Source organism: Grampus griseus, assembly GCF_964374135.1.
Source record: "Grampus griseus genome assembly, chromosome: 2".
NCBI lineage: Eukaryota > Metazoa > Chordata > Mammalia > Artiodactyla > Delphinidae > Grampus > Grampus griseus.
Genome location: NC_139018.1, coordinates 146,878,922 through 146,901,415, shown reverse-complemented (window position 1 = coordinate 146,901,415; position 22,494 = coordinate 146,878,922). Strand labels below are relative to the sequence as shown.

Sequence of the window (22,494 nt, the reverse complement as noted above, 5' to 3'; positions counted from 1 at the left end):
AGAAAGGGTTTTCTGCTTACTGACCTTTTCACCGTTAATGAAAAGGTGTTGTTTAATGACCAGAAGTTTCTAATTTTTACATAGTTCAGTTTATGTGTATGTGTATTCACGTGTGTGTCTTGTTTGAGAAATCTTCCCTCATCTCCAAAATGTTTTTCTGTGTTATCTACTAGAGGCTCAGTTGTTTTATCCTTCACATTTAGCTCTCCAATTCCCCTGGAATTGATTCCTTTTGAACTTTCTATTGAAGCATGATATACATGCAGCAGACTGCAAACTACACACACCCAAGCAACTGACATCCAGATCAAGAACAGGAGATTGCACATTCCAGAAGCACACCTCTTGCCCTCTTCCAGCCACACCCTTGCCCCAATGGTAACCACTAATCTAACATCTTGCGTAGATTGGCTTTGCCTAGTTTTGTATTTATGCAAAATGCAATTGTACCTTATGCATCTCTTGCTTAACCTGTTTGTACGTAGATGTAGTTCATTTATTCTCGTTGTTATATAGTTTCTCACTGTGTGAATATTCCACAGTTTGTCTATTCTGCTGTTGATGAGCATGGGTAATTTTCAGTTTGGAGCTATTATAAATAGTGCACCTACTAACATTATAATAAATATCTTTAAGGGAACACATATACTGATATATACTTGGAAATAGACTTGTTGGGCCATAGGGTTTACTTACTTTCAGCTTAAGTAGATACTACTAATTTTCCAAAGTGGTTGTACCAGTTTATACTCCTTACTGACGTTTGGTATCGCCTGTCTTTTTAAGTTTAGCCATTCTGGTGGGTTGGTAGTGGTATCCCATTGTGGTTTTCATTCTATTTCTCTGATTACTAACACAGTTGAGAACTTTAAAAAATATATATTTATTGTCCATTTAATTAGCTTTTGTGAAGTGTTTGTTTAGGTGTTTTGTCTGGTTTTCTATTGGGCTGTCCTTTTTTACTGATTTGTAGGTGCTTTTTTTTGGATAGAAGTCCTTGTGAGATAAAAGTACAGTAACTATCTTCCCTCTCTCTGTGGCCTTTTCACTCTGTTAATGCTGTCTTTTGGTGAACAGAAGTTCTTAATTTTAACATAGTCTAATATACGAACTTTTCCCTATATGGTTAATGTTTTTTGAGTTCTCGTTAAGAAATCTTTGCCTATGCCAAAATTATAAATCTTTTCTTCTAAAAGCTTTATTGTTTCCCCTTTCACATTTGGATTTGCAATCTGTCTGGAATAGATTTTCATACATACTCTGAGGTAGGGATCAAGATATATTTCTTCCTCATCTGGGTATTCAGTTGATCCAGCACCGTTTATTGAAAAGCCCATCCTTTCACCATTGTGCCACAGTGCTACCTCCTTTTTCATAAATCAAATGTCTAAATATGTGAGGATTTACTTCTGGACTAGCTATTCTGTTCCATGGGTTTAGTCGCCTATTTTTGCATACCATCTTACTGTCTTTATAATAATAAGATCTATTTTACTCTATTTTTTTTGCGGTACGCGGGCCTCTCACTGTTGTGGCCTCTCCCGTTGCGGAGCACAGGCTCCGGACGCGCAGGCTCAGCGGCCATGGCTCACGGGCCCAGCCGCTCCGCGGCATGTGGGATCTTCCAGGACCGGGGCACGAACCCATGTCCCCTGCATCGGCAGGCAGACTCTCAACCACTGCGCCAACAGGGAAGCCCTAAGCTCTATTTTAAAACTTGATATTCGCCTCAAAAAAAGAGCCACTTTGTTTTTCAACATTGTCTTGGTTATTATTGCCCTTTGCATTTTAATAGAAATTTTAGATAAATCTTGTATCTAAAAATGAACCCATACTTTGATTTATATTGTATTGGATCTGTGGATGAAGGGAATTTTTTTTTTTTTTTTTTTTTTTGCTGCGTTGGGTCTTCGTTGCTGCGTGCGGGCTTTCTCTAGTCGTGGTGAGCAGGGACTACTCTTCGTTGCGGTGCATGGGCTTCTCTTTGCGGTGGCTTCTGTTGTTGTGGACCATTAGCCCTAGGCACACGGGCTTCGGGAGTTGCAGCACGTGGGCTCAGTAGTTGTGGCTCATGGGCTCTAGAGCGCAGGATCCAGTAGTTGCGGCACATGGCCTTAGTTGCTCCGTGGCATGTGGGATCTTCCTGGACCAGGGATCGAACCCATGCCCCCTGCATTGGCAGGCGGATTCTCAACCACTGTGCAAGCAAGGAAGTCCCTGAAGGGAATTCTTATCTTTACAATATTGAGTATTCCAATCCATAAACATTTATTTAGATCTTCTTTGGTTTCTCTTAGTGTTTTATAGCTTTTGTGTAGAGGTCCTATACCTCTTTTACTAGATTTATTCTAGTTATTTAATAGTTTCTGATGCTGTTGTAAACAGTATCTTCTATTTTTAAAATTCCATTTTCTAATCATTGAGTGCTGGTATATTGAAATACAGTTGATTTACAGTGGAAATACAATTGATACTGGCATTGTATCCAGCAGTCTTGCTGAAGTCATTTACTAATTCTAATCATTAATCTATAACTGTTCTTTTGGATTTTCTACATGCCTAACCCTGCTCTTTGAGAATAATGAACGTTTTATTTCTGCCTTTCCAATTCTTATACTAGTTCTTTATGTTTTGCCCTATTGCTTTGCCTGGGATCATCAGCACAATGTTGGATAGTGGACATCCTTTAGCAGGCATCACTTCATAGCCCAGGGGCGGGGGTGCGTAGGGGACGGAACCCTCATCACCTGATCAAAGTTAACACCACCAATAATGGAACAAGTCAAAGTCTTGTATCACCTACTAGGATGCAATGACAAGAACACAGCATGGCTTCGGAGAGATTCATGTCAAAGACGCTTGACCTGAATGGAAATATGAGGAAACCTCAGACAAGCACACACTGAGGGGCAGCCTACAAATAACTGGCTGGTCGTCTTTAAAAGGTTCAAGGTCATGAAAGTCAAAGAACCAAGGAACTGTTCTAGATTGAAGGCTAGAGCCCTGATGAGTACATGCAGAGGGTGATCTCAATTGGACCCTTTTGCTAAGGGCATTATCAGGATAGCTGGCAAGACTTGAATCCAGTCAGAGGATTGATGGTAGGAATATACCAATTTCCTGATCCCCATGGTTATGTAGGAGAAGATCCTTGTTTATGGGAAATAATTTAAAGTATTTAGGAGGTGGTAGGATATTACATCGGTAATTTACTTTCAAATTGTTCAGGAAAACATTTCTTTGTACTGTACTTGCAACCTTTCTGTAATTTTGCCTTGCGATTGATTGTTTCAAAATAAAGAAAACAATCCAAACTTCACTTCATTCCCGAGAGAACCACCAGGTGGAGTCCTTAGACCAGAGAGCTGATTTGACAAGCCCTTCTCTTATTCAATTAAAAACAAAAGGGTAAGCCATTATACTCCAATAAAGATGTTAAAAAACAAAAACAAAACAAAACAAAACAGAAGGGTTTATTTCTTTACTTTAAAAAAGGAAAGTAGTACGGGTTTCCCTTGCTTCAGCTCACAAACAGGGACATAAGCTATAGCTGGTTTTATTCATTTTAGGGTATCTCTAGGAAGTTGAGAACAGGTTTTCTTTTTTGATTTCATTTCTCTTGGCTAGGGTTTCTCAACCTCCTCGGCACCTTTGGGGGCTGGATAATTCTTTGCTGCGGGGACCGTCTTGTGCATTCCACGATGTTTAGCGGCATCTCTGGCCTCTACCCACTAGATGTCAGTACAGATGTCTCCAGGGAGACAAAAATCACCCCCTGGGTGAGAACCACTGTCTTTGCAATGAGATGTGCTCTGCTCTGGGCACGCTGGTGCCCATCTGCTCAACAGGACCACCCTTGGTGTAGCTGATACAGAGTGGGGGGTGCCCGGGGGAGGGGCAGTTTTGGGTGGTAGGAGCCGCTGTGCCATGTAGGGGGTGCTGTTCCGTGCACGGACAAGCCGCAGAGCCTGGGGCGTCAGGACATTCTGAGACAACCAGCAGGACGGATAAAGCCTTGGCTCATGAAGGAAAGCAGCCGAGAAGTCTGGGACAGGATGCAAACTCCTTTCTCATGACAGTGGGCCCCTAGCTGCCTCTCAGCCAGCTGGGCAGAACCTTACAATGCCAGAGAATGGCTACGGTGTATTACTTTCCATCACCCTTGCTTGTTCTTATTAAAATAACCTTCCTTTTACTTCACTTCTCCACCTCCTTCCCGTTTGCGTCCTGTGATCTAAACCTCCACCCCTCACATGCTCCCAGGGGCCCCAAGCTTGCAGGCTTAAGGCTCCTCCAGCCACATTATCAATGATTTAAATGCAATGAAGGGCAGTCCCCCAAGTTCAAGGGAACTGCACCATTGGCCACATTTAGACTATGTTGCCCCCTCCCCCCCCCCGCCGTTTTGTACTTAAAGCTCCATTCACCCCCCTCCTTCCCACTATAAGTGCATCTCCTGTAAAAAGTGCAATTCTCCCCAGCCCTTTGAAGAGGTACAACGTATAAAATCAGCAGTGGCCTGGGAGGGATGGGGACGTGCATCTGGGGACCATTGTGAGGTGCCAAAGACTTTGGGGACAAGGTCAGAAAAATGTCATCCCCTGGCAATGAAGACAGCTTCAAATGAATGCATCGTGGCCATGTTTGGCCAGCTGCAGAAGTGACCATCCCTCCTGCCAAGAGCCAGCCTCCCTCCCGGGGCACACGATGGAGCACCCTCGCCAGTGGGCGGCCCCAGACAAGTCACTTCAGCTCTACGAGCCTCGGTCTGTGAAATGAGGGGTTTAGAGGACCCACGAGGGTCCATCATGCAAAACAAAATCCATAGACGTGTCCTGCCCCAACAGAGTCCAGATAATCTTAAGGTCGGACCATTTGCAAACAGGCATTTTATGTGGTCAGTCCCTTTTAACAAGGGGGTGATTGGTTCTTAGGCCTTTGTGAACACCTTCTCAACTCCGCACTGCACTCGCCAGCCCCGGGACAGGCTGGCTCAGCCACTGCCGGGCGGGTATGTGCTGCCCGCTGGCCTTCTTGTAGGTGGTGTCCTTTGGTACTAACAGGACTTGATTTCTGGTTCAGTTGCAAACATGTTAAACCATGAATTCTCAGTGGACAAAAAGCTCTAGGGGCTAAAATGGTGCCCTGCACCAGAGGTGCTTAGCAAGTTGCTGGTTTTAATTCAATCAGGCTCCTGGTGGAGGTTGAATTCTTACTGATATTCTGCCCAGTCCTGGCTACTGTCTCCCAAACACACTCACTCAGTCCTTCATTATGTCACATTTGACAACTCGGGCCAAGTCCTGCTCGTGGCGGCAGCTAGCTGGCGGGTCACATAGCCTCCCCCGCTTTCCGAGAGCTGCACGCTGCTCCCCACCTCCGGCCACGTGGTCACTGGAAGGGCTCCGGGGCCACGTGTCCCTGTGGCCAGAACTGGTGGAACCGGGCAAACACGGATGCAAGGCAGATGAACCCGGGCCCGAAGCAGATTCAGAAATCTTTAGAGGGCTGGATGGGCACCAATTTTTCTTGGGAGCTCTGAGTTGTTTTGTCATTTGTCCCATCAAGTGGACAGAGAGGAGGCACTGCTGCAATGAGGGTCCAGGTGACACTTAATGCTTGTCCCAGGGCTCCCAAGCCCCGTCTACATCTTTCCTGAAATTCCGAAACAACCCTGGGATCCCAAAACAACGGCCCTCCCCGACTTTTGTCTTTTCCCAAGTCAGTTCTAGTCCGCGCATTTCCTATATTTGCAGACAAAGGACTCCTAGTAAGTACAACTCCGACCTCACAGAGACGCCAGGGTAAAAATCCCATGTAGCGCGGAGCCCACAGGTGCGGGGATTTCAGCCACTGTGTGGAAGACAAGCTGTAACCTAACGAAATCACACTCGCAGCCAGGTGAAGAGGCTTGCAGTCTGGGCTTCTGTGGCCTGAAGAAGGTCTGTTTGCCAAAGGACACCCTGGAGCTGGAACTTTGGGATTCTCCCACGACTTTGCTGCAGCATTATTCGCTAAAGCTCAAAGACCTTGAAATAAAAGCACACATAAAGCCATTTCACACACTGGCCAGTACCCACGTTTCAACGTTGTGCCTTGGGAAGAAACACAGGCTCCTTTGCCATGAAATGTTAACTCTTTTATTAATTTAGGGTTAACACTGTATTTGCTTTGTGGATTTCATTTTCGGAGTTGTGGATGCAACAAACAACAGCTGGGCTCCCCCCCCAGCTCACAGGGGACTCGTCAAATGTGTTACAGTCAAAGAGGGGAGCAGGACGAAATGGAGAACGAGCTCGAAAAAATTTAAGGCAAATGTTACTCCCATATTAAAGGGACTTGATCAAGCAGATCTGTGCATATCAATGAAAATATATGAAATATTTGTCAAAATAATTAACATTGGTAAAAATCAGAACACGTAGCTTATAAAATACCCACACAGGTTTGGCAAAAATAAATCCAGCCGTGTCGTTAGGCTCATAGCACACACAGACGCAGGGGCGCCCACCTTAAGAACAAGTCTCCTGGAAAGCAGGGCCAATGTATTTTCAAAGCAATTCCACAAAATGGGACACGACAGACAATTAACAGTTCACAGGCTGGGTTTACATTTTGGTAGGAAGAATTGCTTGGTCGTTGGGGCACCTTTTGGCCAGCCCCCGGGACGCCTCCTGGGGACCCTCTGTGTTAGGCAGAGGTGACCGTTCATCTGGGCCATGAGACTCCCAGAGACACAGATAGGATGCAGAGACCAGGGACCTTCAGCTCCCTCAGAGGAAAGGGCGGCAGAGGAAGGAGGGTCCCTCCAACCCATCCGTTTGGGATTAGACTTTCTAAGCCATGGCTGCAGTTTCAGAAGTCGCTGATTATGGAGAAATAGATGCTCCATCCCCAGTGGTCACACGTTTGAAGCCCCAAAATCTGTTTTATTTACAGTCTGACCAAACCATCCCCCAGACTGTGGCAGGCAGATGAGCAGGTATGCCCCTTAGCCCTCCATCACGCAGGGGCACAGCCCAGGGGTCTGCGGGCTGCCCAAAAGCATGGGGAGAAGAGCAATGCACCAAGCATCCTGCCTTTCTGCTTTGGTCTCGAAGATTCAGTAAACTTATGGTTCCAGAAGCTGCTCTGAAGCCGGAGCTGTGGATTCCTGGAATTGGTTCTGTTCCCGTTGTGAGTTAGCCAGAAGAATGGAGCCAGCAAGCAGGGTGTGAGAGGACATCACCGACACCTCCTCGAAGCCCTCACCCACCTGGCCTGGGCGCCCAGAGATGCTGCGGAAGGACCTCTCTCCTGGGGAGATAAAGCTGTCAGATGCAGGGTACCACTCCTGAAACAGACTCTGGCCGACAGCCTGGAGGAAGGTGGACGGACAGACAGGAGGGGCCCTGCCCTGTGCGGGCGGCCGGGCGCCCCTACCCAGCCAGGAGGCAGGTGCGGCAGCAGAACTGGATGAAGAGCTTGCGTTCGCAGAGCCGGTTGGACTTGACCATCTCGCAGAAGGTCTCATCGGCTGGGCCCCCGGGAAGGAGAAAGGAGAGACATGTGAGATTTGGGGGCCAGTTAGGATTGTTCCCATCACCCCACTCTGCTGGGGACATAGTGGGAGCGGGGGTGGCAGCCCTCCCAGTCACCCCTGTGATATGTGGTGGGCCTGGCGCGGCAGAGGCCAGAGCTGAGTCTGGGAGACAAAAGCAGACTCGGGGTGGCAGGGGAGTGGGCGGGGCCTGGGGACACCTGGGCTGTGCCAGGGAGCCCTTGTGGTCCCTGTTCCTCTTCCTGGACAGTTGTGCTGGGGGACTTGGGAGGAAGATGGGGTCAGGCCTGGCAGGGGCAGGATGGAGGCTACGCCGTGATCCCGGGGACACACCAAATGGGAGAGGAAGGGGGTCACCAAGAGGGAAAGGCTGAGGGGGAAGGGAAGAGCCATGGAGGCTGGCCCCTCCCCTCGGCAGCTGGCTTTTGAGGATGTTGCCATTCATGGGAACCGGGAGACCCCCCCGGGGACAGCCTCACTTTCCCGGGCTGGATACATAACCCAAGGAGGTGGCTTCCTAAATCAGGAGCTTCCTGGCCTTTGAAGGGACATAATTCTGCAAGCCAAGAAAACCACCTTGTGGTCCACAGGGCGTGCCCAGGGTGCTCTCCGCGGGCTTCACGCTCTGCCAGGCCGGGGCCGGTGCCAGCTCCGTGCCCACGGACAGCATGGCACTGGCGGTTACCCTCTCCTGCACGCCTGCCAGCTCGCAGTGCCCAGAGCCAGCCCCAGACTGCTCCTCCCTAGGCTTGCTGAGCCATGGAGGCTCCTTCTCGCCATGGCACGTCTGCCCACGGCCCCTGCACTGGGTCTCCAGGCCAGAGTCCCCTGCCAAGCCTTCTCTTGCCCGGAATCCCCAAGCTGGTCTCCTCTGAGATCCTGTTTTCACAGCCCATCCTTGCCTCTCCCTGTCGGCTTAGAGCACCAGGGCTCTCCCACAGCACAGAGGCAGGTCCTTCCCATGGACACGTGGGCCTTGACACATGTGCAGGGAGGCTGAGAGCCTTCAGGCCTCCTGACTTTGACCTCCAAGGTCTGGCCTCTCCTAACACATGTCACCACACCCAGGCCATCTTGGGCTTATGGCAGGAGAGTGGGAACGGTGCGAGAACAGAATCATTTGTAAGAGTTACTCAACGGACCGACCCGCACTAGCTGTGCTGGTAGTGGAGATGCCTGTCTGGTCAATGTGAGAGGCCTAAAGGGAAGGGAGGAGGCCCAGGGGAGAGCCAAGTGGTCACTGAGAGGAGGGGCCACAGGGCTGTCCAAGGGACTGCGGTCCCTGCATCTTCTTTTCCTTTCTCTTCTGCCCGGGGCAGCCCCGAGGTAGCTCAGGGCGGTCACCCACCCATGCTCACCGTTGCTGCACGTGTGGTTGGTGATGCATGAGGTTCCCAGCTGTGTGAAGCCTGTCTTACACCGGCTGCAGTTCCTGCTGGAGCCTTCACAGCTCAAGCAGCTCTCGTCACACCTGCAGGGGAACACGGGTTCCCAGATGGGAAAGAGACACAGTCACTCCAGGCCCCTTCCCAGAGCCCTCCCGCCCTCCCGCACTGCACCCCCTGGCTGTAACTGTGCCCCCCACGACGGCCCGAGACCCTGGCCAAGCATCTGCATGTATCTCCTCTATTGCCCTGGGAGCGCGGAGACGGTCACGGCCAGTTGGCAGGAGGATGCCTGGAGCTGAGGATGGGCCCAGGTCTCTGAACCTCCCCGTGGCTCATCTGGACGCCCTCCTGGGCACTGTGGCCACAGGTGGCTCCCTGAGGATGTCAGCATTGACTCTTGGGGCTTGGGGCCAGGCTCCCCTGAATGTGATGGACATGACCCTGGGGCTAGCCGGGGCTGAGCCTCCTTTGTGGTGACGTCGGACTCCCCCCTGGGGACAGAGGGTGGGGATGCCCTTTCGACCTGTCCCAGAGACGGGACCCAGGACTATTGCTGACAGAGTGCCATGACCTTGGGGGTGGGAGGGTCGGCACACTCCACCGTCCCGTGCGTTTATCTGAGTCTGTCTGTGGCTGCGTCTGTGGCACTGGAGCTGAGCGGCTACTCTGGAGACTGTACGGCCAGGAAAGCCTAAACGACTCACCGTCGGGCCCTTCACAGAAGAGCCTGCCGACGCCCCTTCCTGCTCTGGGCCATGAAGGGACCTGGGCTGTACCTGCTGCTTTCTCCGCGTCCAGCTCCAGGGACTGGGTCTCCCTAGACCCACCTCCCAGCTCCCTGTCAGCTGCAGGCCCGGGAGCAGGGCTCGGACAGGGTGGGCGGGGCATCGGGTAGGCAGTGCTTGGGACAGATGCCACCTCCCAGGCAGCGACCAGACGCCAACAGCACGGCTCACTGTAGGCCTCCTTCCTGAGTGGGCCTGTGCCGGGGTCAGGTGCCATCATGGATTCTGCCTGCATGGGGCCTCCGGGACAGCAGGCCCTCAGCCTGGCTTTTGTTCTCCTGGGGTCACTGAGGGCACCTCCAAACTGGAGTTCGGGCCCATAGTTTATGTTTATAAACGTGTAAACCCACAGGCAAACCACATCCTCCTGCAGCAAGAGCCTGCCCTCCCCCCTCACAGACCCTGGAGCGGGAGGACGGGGCCCGACGTGCAGACTCTTACTGCGCACTTTGGGGAAGATCCCAGGGCCTGGCCCCTGCTGCACCGCTCTGGCCGGGCCACAGGCCCCTCATGCCACTGCACAGGGGACCACTCCCCCCAACTCCCGCTTCTCTCACAGATGATGTCTGCTAGACAGGAGCTAGGGCCAAGCCAAGCCATGTAATTGGTGGTCAGCTGTCTCGAAGGCCCTGGCTGAGGGCTGCTTTGCTATAAACAGTAAGGGGGCGGCTACAGTGGAGACCCGGCTGCACACAGCTCTTTCTTCTCCAAATTCAGCCTCACAGAGCCTCAGGATCTCCACGGCAGCCCCCGGGGCTGTGTCGGTTTTCTTCGGCCATGTAACAAATGACCATGATGCAGCAGCTCAATCCACCACTTTTCAGCATCTCCCCGTTCCGCAAGCAGAGGCCCGGGCAGCCTCGGACGGGCTCGCTCTCAGGGCCTCACAAGGCCTCGGTCAGGTGTCGGCCAGCCTGGGCTCGGATCTGGAGGCCCCGGCTTGGGGAAAAATCCGGCACCAGGCCGCTCCCCCAACTGCCTCGGGGCCCCTGTTTCTCCGAGAGACCCTCTTGGCTCCTCCGTCAAGGTTACCGTGCCTGGCAGGTGGTCCTCTTGGGCAGGGGGCTTTCAAGACGCCTCTGGTTCTGCCCTCACCCGCAAACACCACAGCGACTGTCCTGCCAAACTCTGCAGGGCGGCGCCCGATGCAGTCCTCTCCCTGCCCTGCTGCTGGACCACTTCCCCGCCTCCCGTCTTTAGGCAGTTCCAGGTGACAGTCAGATGGCAGATATCTCGTCACACTGGGCACAGGACAGAGCAGAAGGCCTGCCTGAGTCTTGCCCTGCCTCAACATACCCAGGAGGGGCAGGGGGAGGGAGGGTGGTAGGAGGGTGGGGGGCAGACACCCCACCGAGTTGCTCTGTCTTCAAAGAGGTCCTTGCTCCCCCTTCTAGGTCCTCTTCCTAAGTCTTGGGGTGGCCGGCGCCTCTTTTGAGATACTCATCATGGACTGTTCTCGGCCGTGGGCTTCAGCATAACGGGTCTCGACTCGGCATGCAGGCTGCCGACCTGGCAGGCCTGCGTCCCGGCCCGGCTTTTCCCCATGAGCCCTGCCTAGCTGCTCGCTCCCTCGAGGCTGCCCGGGCCGGCACTCAGCATTCTGGGGCCTTCGGGAAGCCAGGCTCTCTGAACGCTGCTGCTGCCTCGGTGGGGAGAGGCCCAAGGCCATTTGTCCTTCCAGAGGCATCCACACTGAGGGGTCTCCAGAGCCCTGGGACTCGGGAGACGGGAATTCTCTGAAGTGCTGCAATTCACCACCTAGGCGTCCCGTGCAGGGCGCTTCCTGGGGGTCTATCTCTGAGGCCTGCTGTGTCAGCCCCAGCACTGGACGCTCCTCCAGGACTGAAAGCTTTGCCACGCGTGGAGGTGAGCACCCAGGGAGCTCCTGCCCTCCTCAGCCGAGGAGGGGCTCACGGGGGCTGCCTGCCCCCTGCCTCCTGGCACTGGGGACCCCATAGCTTCTGGGTGCCCTGTGGGGGCTGGCTGCCATACTCGTGGGAATTCGCAGCATCCTCTGAGAGCCAGGGTGTCTGACAAACGAAACTGATTATCACTGTGTAATTCCGCATTGTCCCTGGCTGCCATACTTAGGGTAATCACCCTGGAACCAGCTGGCTGGTTAAAATGAAACTTTACTTCAGGCACCGGTGCCGAGGGTCCTTCACAGGACTCAGCAAGGCTGGGTGAAGGTGGCTGGGTAGTGGGGCTGAAACCCTAACCCTCTTTGAGTGGGTCCCACAAGCGCAAGGAGCAGGTGGTCTCTCATTTGCTCACATAGGTTGTTGGTTTTCGTTTGTTTGTTTTAAAGAACAGGTTACAATCCACAAGAGTTCTCAAACACAGCCTGAGAGGATCTCAAAGATCCCCACTGTGGGTCCCCAGCTGTGAGCTGCCAGGTGGGCATGGTCTCCCTGCACTGCTCTGAAGTGGGCGCCTGAGGCTCCCTCTTTGAGTCTACGTCAGAGGGACGGTCCCTTCCCCACTCCCACCATCATGATCTTCAAGGTCACCTGCAGACTCCTCATCGTCACTCTCAGCCTAGACGAGACAGACTGCCCTGCCCTGTTCCTGGGCTCCAGGTGATGAGGCCTGACATGAGGCAAGATTCAGCAGGACAAGAGGACACCAAGCAGACGGCTTCTCCCTTCACTGCCCGCATCCCGTGACAAGAGAGAACACTGCTCAGAGCCCCCAAAAAAGGACGGTGCGCCTTGCGGACACACGGGAGGGAGCGGAAAAGGAGAACGAGCAGGGTTATAACATCTCTGCACTGGCTGGAAGAGGCTTTAGAATGAGGAAGTTGTCGGGATCTTGTATTTTCTCTAAATTATCCAATTTAAATTTTAAACAAATCCTACACATGGTTTCCTTAATGACATGCTGTGAACACACTGTGGTCCGGGGTGCAGGTGGGGCTCCCTGGCGTCTGCCCCGGGGTGGTGGCTCCGCCAGTCAGGGCCCCGTCCTCCGCGTCCTGCCCTCCCAGCCACACAGCGCCGGATACACAGTAGGTCTCCACAGATACTCAGGACGTGAACAAAGGCATGAGGGCCGCCGCCTGACTGTGACCTTGGCCATCACCACCTGCAGGGTCCCCCCCTCTGTAAACGGGTTCCTGTCTGCCCACTGCACCCACTGCTGTCGTGGAACATGGCACACCCTGCCCCCAGCCCCTGGGACAGGGGCCACCAGACCCAGCCCTCCTGCCACTCCTCCACAGGCACCGCTGACCGCCCTTCCCCGGCCATCTCGGGCTAAGTCAGGAGGACTGCCTGGAACGCGCACATACCTTCGGCACACTTTGTGGGGCAAGCCCGGCATCTCCTCGGGGTAGAAGCCCTCGCCACAGGCTGGCACACATTTCCAGTCTTGGAAGTGGAAGTTTGGGGCACAGTGAATACATTCTTCTCTGCTGGGCCCTGAGGGGTACGGGAAAAGCAGCAGAGGTCAGGGACCGCCCACCTGCCCATCACGTGTCCAAGACCTGCTGCAGCACCTGTGAGATCCAGGTCCTATTCAGACGCCCCAAGGCCACCACACAGCTAGATTCACCCAGGTGCCACTGTGCATCTGCACTGGGCCCGCCTCGCCACTCCTGGGAGGTGGGCCTCACGCCCACATCTCACGGATGGGGACACGGAGGCTGCATCAAGCTCAGCACACCTCCCGCTGCCCGGGCCGCGTTCATCGGCCCTGATGCCAGGTGCCTCCTTCCCCAGCAGGCCTGGGCCCGATTCCGGCTAGGGTGGCCACAGGTAGCTCTGAGTTCTCAAAATGTGGCCTGGCCAAACACACTTACACACTGGATTTCAGAGACATAGTTAAAAAAAAAAAAGTGCAGTAGCTCGTTGATTTTTTAAATATTGATTACATGTAGAAATGATGGCATTTAGATACATGGGGTTAAATAAGATGTTATAATTATTTTCACCTGTTTCTTGAGGGAACTTAAAGCTGCATCAGTAGCTCACATCGTATTTCTAGTGGACAGAACTTGGTGTAAGAATATGTGGGAAAAGGGAAAGAAGAGGTTTGGGGGCCTGGGGTTGACAGGTATTTGGTGTGAAGGATCAGGACTCTTTCAACAGAGAAAAAACAGCTAAGGGCTTATGGGGTGAGGCGTGGGGAGCAGAAAAGGCAAGAGCTCTGAACAAAGGGTCAAGAGTCGTGAAGGAAAATCTGCAGCCCAGTCAGGAGGACTCATCAGCCTGGGCAGGCAGTGGTCCAGACAGAAGAAACCGTGCTGTCCATCTGTCTGTCTGCCCATCTGTTCATTCACTCAGGCCAACGACAAGTCAGTGCTGGGTGTGCACTTCCGTGTCAGAGTCCCCAAGGAGCATCAGAGAGGCAGCGAGGTGGCCACTGGCTGACGGCTTAGAGGATCGAACTCAGGGAGAAATCATCTCAGATGCTCACGGAGACCACAGCCCCTCCTTAGACCTCCCCCCACTGCGGTCCTGTCTCGGCTTGAGGCCTGACAGCTGAGGCACAGGTGGAGTGAATTCTGGACCTACGGGGGGCCTCTGGGCTGCGTCACGGGAGGACCCCTTTGCAGACGGGGGTCCGCAGGGCGGCTCTGCAAGTCCCGAGGTTTGGTGCTCCGGCAGCTGGTTTCTGCTCTCAGAACCATAGCTTCCAGCTTGGAAGGGGATTTTGAGCTCGCCCAGGACTGAGCATGAGGCAGAAGCGGGAGCCCTTGGGGTTCCAGGGCCTTCACGAGGAGTAGCTGCCCACCGCCTGGGGTCTCCACGGGGGTGTCCTCCCTCTGTTGCAGCAACGCAGTGGGAGAGCCGCCCCACAAATGCGTCCGGTTTATGTCCTTCTGGATGGACGGCTGCTTTTGTGCCCCAGCCCCCATCACTTATCTGCAGGGAGCATCTGGCGTTGGTGCCCCCCACAACCCCCATCACCCATGTCCTACTGCCCGGGCCGCCAGGGTCCCCAGTGCCTTAGGAGCTTCTGCAATGGGAAATAACACTCATTCTTGTTTGCTCCTAGTTTAATGCTCAATTTCCTAAACTTAAAAGCGGATGGGTCTTCCCTGGTGGCGCAGTGGTTGAGAGTCCGCCTGCCGATGCAGGGGACACGGGTTCGTGCCCTAGTCCGGGAAGATCCCACATGCCGCGGAGCGGCTGCGCCCGTGAGCCATGGCCACTGAGCCTGCGTGTCCGGAGCCTGTGCTCTGCAACGGGAGAGGCCACACAGTGAGAGGCCCGCGTACCGCAAAAAAAAAAAAAAAAAAAAGCGGATGAAACCCGTTCAGCTGGGGTTAGAAGAAGAGAAAGCCCTGGGATGGGCGGAGGCGCCGGCCTCGTGACAACGCGAAGGTGCTCAGTGCTGCTGAGGCGCGCACTTCAAAGTGGCAGGTTTTATGTCCCGGATCTTTTACCACGGTGACAAAAGCTGAGTCAACACAGATCTCCTAGAGCAACTACTTTCACTACTACTAAACATTGTGAACTTCGTAATTCAAAGTCTCTCAGGGATTCCATTTAGTCACAAGGCTTTCCAGGCGTCAGACACTTGAAAAGCGGACACAGATCATAAAAATCGTAGCAAAACGGGTGATGCTTAGGCGGGATCCACTGCATCATTTGTGGGGCCCAGGACAAAGTGAAAACGCAGGGCCCTTATTCAAAAGGCAGGAAAAACGTGCTATGAAGGGTGCTAAGATACAAAACGCGTTCCTTTCTTCTGCCATCTCTCTCTTGACCTGTCATGCTGGTTTTTATCTGCTATTTCATGTCGTGCTCCCCTGGGTGAGGACCGGCCCTCATGCCCCTCAACTCCACACACATGTGCCCCACTGGCCGCTAGCCGCTGACCCACGCGCCATGCCCTGCCGGGTCCCCTGCACCCACCCAAGGCAGATGGGTTCCCCAAGGGATCACATCATCTGTGCCAGAGGCTCTGGGTACTTGGACCAGGATGGGATGAGGCTTATTCCTACTGAGTCACCACTGAGTGTCCCAAGGTACTGCTGGCCTGGGGTGGGGACAGATGCCACCGTGCTCCATGCTGTACTCGTGCCTAACCACGACTCTCCCCACACTGCACCCAGGCCCCTCACAGGCGGGGAGCAGCAGTGGTCACGGAGTGGGAGCTGGGAGGGGAGGGCCAGGTGGCCAGGGGCTCCCGACAGGGACCGTGACAGGCAGCGAGAAGCCTTCAGCGCTGGAAGTGGGTGGGGTCCCTGTCCTAGCAGTGGCCGGGGTGGATGCACACGTCCCAGAGCATACAGGGAACCCGGGCAGGTGGGTGTGGGGAGCAGGGGACACCCCTGGACAGCCTGACCCCTCAAGTGACAAAGAGGTCTCTGGACTGAGTGAGAGACTGTTTGCCAACAGGCAGTGTGGGGATGCAGACAAAGGAAACCACACTGAATAAATGAAATCAAAAGCATTATAAAGCTACACGCCTGAATTTTATGGATTCAAGTGCCTATGAAATTTAAATAAGTGACATCGGCGATGCTCTTTCAACCTGGGCTAAACAATGAGGCAAAGAAACCATGAAAATGACAGGCCACGAGGCAAATGCTAGGAAAGGCTGCTGGGCCCCTGCCTTGACGGGGGTTGTCCCAGGAGGGGGCCCCAGGAAGGCACATCTTCCAAAGGCCTTGAGAGTGCTGGTCTTTGCCATGGCATGTCCACTTCGGGTCAAGGGTCAAGGGCCCCTTGACGTGGGCTCACGTGGCCACACTGGGACGGCTGCCCCGTCCTGCCATGCATCCCGGGACCCATGTTACGGCATCAGTGACTCAGCAGAGACCTAATTCTTACAGCGTTACTGCAGCAAAAACTCAACCTGATGTGGGTTTCTTAGAACAAGGACCAAAGCGCTCGGTCAGGAAGGAGGATCAAGAGGAGAAGATTCAATCAGAAATACGTATGAGTCCACAAGCTCAGAATGTGCTACAATATCCCGGTGCCAACAAGTCTGCAGCACAAAACCCAAGACAATCATTCTCTGCGATTCTGCATAAAAACTGCGCCTGGAAGGCAGCTATGCTATCATCTCTGCGGGAAATTACAATACACATAAAATTTTTACAGAGATCTTTTCCTCTTTGAGTAAAATGTTCAAAATAGGGAAGATAGGTACAAGGAACTAAGGCTATGTTTTAAAAAGCCTTCTTCCTTCACCACGGGAACTTGCCCAGCCTCTCCCCGAAGAATCGATGAATCGTGAAACTCCGGCACTGCTACCCTGAGGCAAGGGCTGGGTTCCACGCAAGAGCTCACTAGCAGTTAGCAACCCTTCCTGGCCTGAAAGCATCCCCTACCTGGCTGGGCTCCTGACACCGGGAAACCCAGGCTGCTCCAAGTGGGCCCGTGTGGTTTTTTTTTTTTTTTTTAATTTTAAAAATTGTGGTAAAATGTACGTAACATACAATTGACCATACTAACCATTTAAGCATACAGTTCAGTGGCATTAGGTACACTCATATTGTTATGCAAGCATCACCACCATCCATCCATCCCCAGATACTTTTTTTTTTTTTTTTTGCCGTATGCGGGCCTCTCACTGCTGTGGCCTCTCCCGTTGCGGAGCACAGGCTCCGGACGCACAGCCTCAGTGGCCATGGCTCACGGGCCCAGCCGCTCCACGGCATGTGGGATCTTCCCGGACCGGGGCATGAACCCGTGTCCCCTGCATCGGCAGGCGGACTCCCAACCACTGCGCCACCAGGGAAGCCCCCCAGATACTTTTTATCTTCCCAAGCTGAACCTCTGTACCCATTAATCACTATTCCCCTTTCCCCTCTCCCAGCCCCTGGTAGGGCTTCTGGGATTTAATGCTGCAACACCCACGGAAGCCCGCAAGTCCTAGGGCTTTCTGGGTTTCCAGGTAGTCAGCCCACCGGCCTGGGGAACTTGGGCTCCAAATGTGGCCCCCGCAGGCCGTGAACTCACCCACGCAGGTCTGGCAGGTGGGATGGCATTCCCCGCACCTGATCAGCTCAGAGTCAAAGTAGGTGCCTGGCTCACAGTCTGGAATGCAGCTGCCCCGTGCAAGGCTGTTGAAAAGAAAAAAAAGGCAGTCTTTTATATCCTTTCCAAAGCTCTAATTCAGTTATGATTTGCCCTCAAATGTCTTTCATGAGAGGAACTGAAGGTTGCTAAGTACAGCTCTCGGAGTCACTTAAGGTTCTGAACTAATGAAAGCGGCAAAGCTGTCCTGCAGCATCTTGAGGCCGGCTGGAAGGGACACCCGGGCCTGGAAGCAGAGTCTCCGCCTTCTGGTGGCCGGTGGTCCCGAAGCTCCTTCCCAAAGCCCCGTGGCCTCGGTCCCTGTGCGGGAGGCTGTGCCCTCCACGCCTTCTGTGCTCTTCTGCTCTGTGACACCTTCTCTTCACTGACACCAATCACGCTAGAACCCAAGGCCCACGAGGAGAACTCGAGCACGGGTGGGTCACCCCACTGGCTCGGTCTCACTGGGCGCAGCCCTGGGTGAAGCCTTGGCATCTGTGATGCGTGAGGGGGGGTGGCAGCAAGATTGACCCTGAGTCCCAGTGGGCTCCTGCCTCGCCCTTGCTGGAAACCTTCTGTGCTTCACAATGAACCCGAGATAAAATCTGCTCCTGGGACCTAGCAGCCCTGCCTGCTGTGGCTCTGGCCTTCCTCTCTCACCTCGCTTGGCCAGGCAGTGAGCGCACGGCTTCTGGAGCAGACCCTCTGCCCCTTCCCAGCCGTGCAGCCCCTACCCCGGGCAGGCCAACCAAGCTTCCTGCCCCTCCGTCCCCTCAGCTGTCCACCAAGGCTCCTGCGTGGTCAGGTTACTTTGAGGACAGACCCCTGGCAGGTGTCGGGCACCCAGCAGTATGAATGGGTGTTGGCTGCCACGGCTGCTTCAGTTCCCAAGCTCACTGCTGCACATGTTGTAGATGGATCTGCTGCCTGACACATCAAACACATGCCGCAGGGTCTGTGAGAGCCAGAGGCTCCTGCGCTTGGTGGGGGGGACGTCGGTGGGGCTGAAAGCATCTCTGTATCAAGGCGGAGGCCGACCCCAGGGCTCCCTCTCGTCCTGGCTCCCAGCTGTTCAGTCAAGTCTTTACTAATGGATGTTCCCAGCCTAAAGAGATGGACGCACGGCTCGGCCGCCCTCACTGCTTCAGTGGGACCGATGATTTGAAGCCACAGCTAAAGAGGATATTGGGCAATAAAAGGAAGCTTTCTGTGGATTACGGCTGATGATGTTTCAGTGTCCACAGTCCTCTCTGACTGCTCGTCACGGCTGCACCGCTGCCTCCACCTGGGGGGCTGCTGCCTGAGAGGCATTTTCTCCCTAGGACACAGCTCCTGGCCTGAGCATCTGACCTCCTCTCCCCTACCTGACCCACAGGAGCAGGGATGAACCACCCCCTCCAGCACACCCCACTGGGAAACAGGCTCCAGGGAGCTGGAAACACAGTGCCTCTCACTGACACCCTGAGTCTCCAGCCTGGGTGGGGGGCCCTGCAGGAGGGTCCCCACAGCCGAGCTCCCAGGCCCCAGTGGCGGCCAGCTGAACCTCTCCGCCTTTCCCTTCTGAGGCTCCCCTTCCTCCACATGTCACTCCTCCACTCCTCATCCTGCCTCGTCCAGCTCCCTGGGTCAGAGAACGGGCATGACGTGCGACTCTGGGGTCCTGTCCCCCTTCCCTCCCCCGACTCCCAGGAGCGTGGGGCAGTGGACCCTCTTCTCTCCGATCCCCTGATCTGGAGGGGGTGGGACGGGCTTGGGGAACCTTAGTCATGCTGCTCCCGTAAACTGTTCCTCTCCCCGTTAGTAAGATGTGAAGAAGAATGCCATATGTGTCACATACGTCATAGGTTGCTGTGAAGATTAAATGAGGCAGTGTTGGTGAGAGCAGCTGGAGTAAAATGCTGGTTTTCTTCCTTCACTCCTTACTGCAAAAGAATTCAACCCTGGGGGGTTGAATTTGAGGGGAGGGGAGGCTGCAGGAACGGCAGCATCCTTGTCCCCTGGGGGCCAGGTAGAAACACAGAGTCACAGAGCTGCTGGGTCAGCACCTGCATTTTTTTTTTTTTTTTTTTTTTGCGGTACGCAGGCCTCTCACTGCTGCGGCCTCTCCCGTTGCGGAGCACAGGCTCCGGACGCACAGGCTCAGCGGCCATGGCTCACGGGCCCAGCCGCTCCGTGGCATGTGGGATCTTCCCGGACTGGGGCACGAACCCGCGTCCCCTGCGTCGGCAGGCGGACTCCCAACCACTGCACCACCAGGGAAGCCCAGCACCTGCATTTTAACAAGAATCCGGTGATGCCCCCTGGCCCCGCCCCTGCTCACTGCCCTCGCTGACCCGTCCCTTTCTTCCTTAAAGTGCAGGCCCTGGTTCAAGATTGGATCGCAGGAGGGTCCACAGCACAATTTTGCACAGAATGATTTCTAAGCTTCTAGATGATAACTTCAAGGAAGAAGTAATGTATATTTGCTGGCAGTAAACAGGCTACACCAACATTCCAAAATATTCTAGTAAAAAATCATTAGCTCGGTCAGATGCTTTTAAAGGAGGCGTGGGCTGAGCTTGGTGGAGCCGGGCAAACCAGGAATTTACAGAGTATCTCCAGAGAGCGAGCCCCCTCTGCCCTTCCCTCAGTCATCCAGACTGGGAAGGAAACTGGAGTGAGTAGGGCTCGGTGCCTAAGAAAGGGAGCTCTGTGCTTTGTTAGAACTCCCTACCCTTCCAGCCGCCAGCCCTACTTTCTATGAGAGGATCCACTCTCGCTCTTACCAATTCTCCAAATGTTGCATAAAATGTAGACATTTTCCCCATCCTCTGACTTTCTATCATAAACACCGATCTCTAAGTGGAAATCTGATTTTGACTCAGAATCTGTATCCTGAAAGGCTTTGGGCCTCTGAAATTTTAGCTTTTGGGAAAAGGAGGCAAACACTTGGTAAATCAATGACAGACACTTATACCAGCATATACCCACGGCCGCGCCTCAGGTCTGAAGGGAGGGTCTTACCTGAATCCTTCTTTACAGACAGTACATTTCTCTGGTTCATCCATGCACTTCTTACAGCTTGGGTGGCATTTAAGGCAGTTTTTCTGATCTGGAGAAAAATAAGAGGAGGAAAAGAGAAGAGGTGGGAAGAGTGGATGTGGATCAAACCCGGGCGAACGAGACTCGGGTGTTCCAAGGCGGGGCTGATGGAACGGCCGTCACCGGCGTGGTCTCTAGACAGGTGACACAGTGACCGACCGCCAGAGGCATGAGGAGACCGCGTGCCCAGGTGTCAGGTCACAGGCCTCGCACCTCTTTTCCGGAGTGAAGTCCTCACACGACCTTGAGGCTTGGAGGTGGGCCCTTTCCAGAGGAAACATGCTCTAGTCCTGCATCTTCCCCCGGGACTGGAGCCAGCAGAGCAGAGTTTAGCGAGGTGCCAGTCTTCCTAAGTGTGACCGGTGGGGCCTGAGGGTTCCTCTGAGTGACCCCACCCACCCAGGGCCCTCACAGGCGTCTTTACTGACACGTTGGCGGTCACCTGCACAGACATGAATCTCTGACACCCACCACACCTTGCGGAAGCCCTGGGTCTCGGTGATTACCCAGGTCACTCAACCTGGCACCCGGTCAGCACCACCCTGTGCTCGGGGCCCCACAGGTGGCATCACACACACGCTGCAGGGGCTCAGCGAGGGCGTCTGGGGGTGACTCTCAGGGTGACCGAGGTGGCTGGTTTTTGCCCAGGGGTGGGGTGGGGGGTAGGGATGGAGGAGCCTCTACCCCGAAAACAGGTCTGGTTGCAGCCCAGGGCAGGTGTTTGCAAAGCCTGTGAAACGTGTCTTGCATGACTCTGTGTCCCCTCTAAAGAGTGTGGTTATTCCATGGCTTTATATGTCCTTAAGGATCCCTGGCTCCTTCCCCAGAGGAGTGAGAGCAACGCTGTGATGGAACACCTCCTGCAGGATGCGGGCCAGAGGCGAGCTCTGGGAAGCGCTGCCCCCTCCCTGCACAACAGCCAACACGTCATCTGAAAACTGTCCTCCATCAATTTAACCCAAGCCCTCTCTTTGGCCTCTTCCAGGCTGAGGTGAGTGTTCAAACCTTGGCATGAGGTCCCGGCCCCAGAGCCCAACCACTCCACTTCCCAGGACAGGCAGGATGGCAGGACGCCTGTGCTGCTCTGAGTTCACTGGGTCATTGCTAGCTGTGGGCCCTTTGGCCTCGCTCGGCTTCACTTCCCCACCTGCAAGGTGAGGAAAGCGTCGCCCACCTCTTGGGAGTGTGGTCACTATGTGAAGTGCACAGCCAAGAACAACCTGTCCTCCTGAGCCCAGTTATGCCCGGCAGCAGGCTCCTCTTCATTCGTGGAGACCCGCAGACCTCCCTGGCATCAAACCCCAGTTTCAGCTTAGCGGCTCTTGCTGGGAGGGGCTTTCACCCAGTTTCAACCACCAAGGCCACAAGCGAGTGCTGGGTCCCGCACCCCGCCCAGCGCCCACATCCACTGCTCCAAGAGAGACCGCAGGGCCTACCCGGAAGCCTTTCTGTTTGGACGTCTGAAATCGGTCTGAGCCTGAGAGCCACTGGCTCAAGCTACCTCCCTGTCCATCCTGAATAATGGACACTGACCTACAGAAGTGTGACAACCCCAGACTACGGGGGATCCATTTCTGAGTCACTTTGAACCACCCTGGCCAGGTTTTGGGTGTGAACTGCTATCCACTAACAGGGTCCGAGGGCTTTGATTTCATCCTCTCTCCCTCCCTCCTGTTAAGGGTCCTTTCTCAGGATAGAGTACACAGGAAGCAGAAGGTGGGGAAAAT

General features: G+C 54.2%; 1 protein-coding gene across 5 annotated transcripts in view; it reads right to left on the bottom strand.

Annotated features, from left to right (window-relative positions):
* Positions 1 to 6,110: 6,110 nt before the first annotated feature.
* The window catches only part of PCSK6 (proprotein convertase subtilisin/kexin type 6), a gene marked incomplete at its 5' end in the record, with an annotated part of 190,494 nt that continues 174,110 nt past the window's right edge, over positions 6,111 to 22,494 (bottom strand). For all 5 annotated transcript variants that reach the window (XM_082649011.1, XM_082649010.1, XM_082649012.1 and 2 more), the window contains 5 exons: positions 6,111 to 7,516; positions 8,899 to 9,011; positions 13,003 to 13,132; positions 17,630 to 17,733; positions 20,690 to 20,777. In XM_082649011.1, the coding sequence (XP_082505137.1) occupies positions 7,419 to 7,516; positions 8,899 to 9,011; positions 13,003 to 13,132; positions 17,630 to 17,733; positions 20,690 to 20,777 (533 nt within the window). In that variant the 3' untranslated portion in view covers positions 6,111 to 7,418. The remainder of the gene's footprint in view (positions 7,517 to 8,898; positions 9,012 to 13,002; positions 13,133 to 17,629; positions 17,734 to 20,689; positions 20,778 to 22,494) is intronic.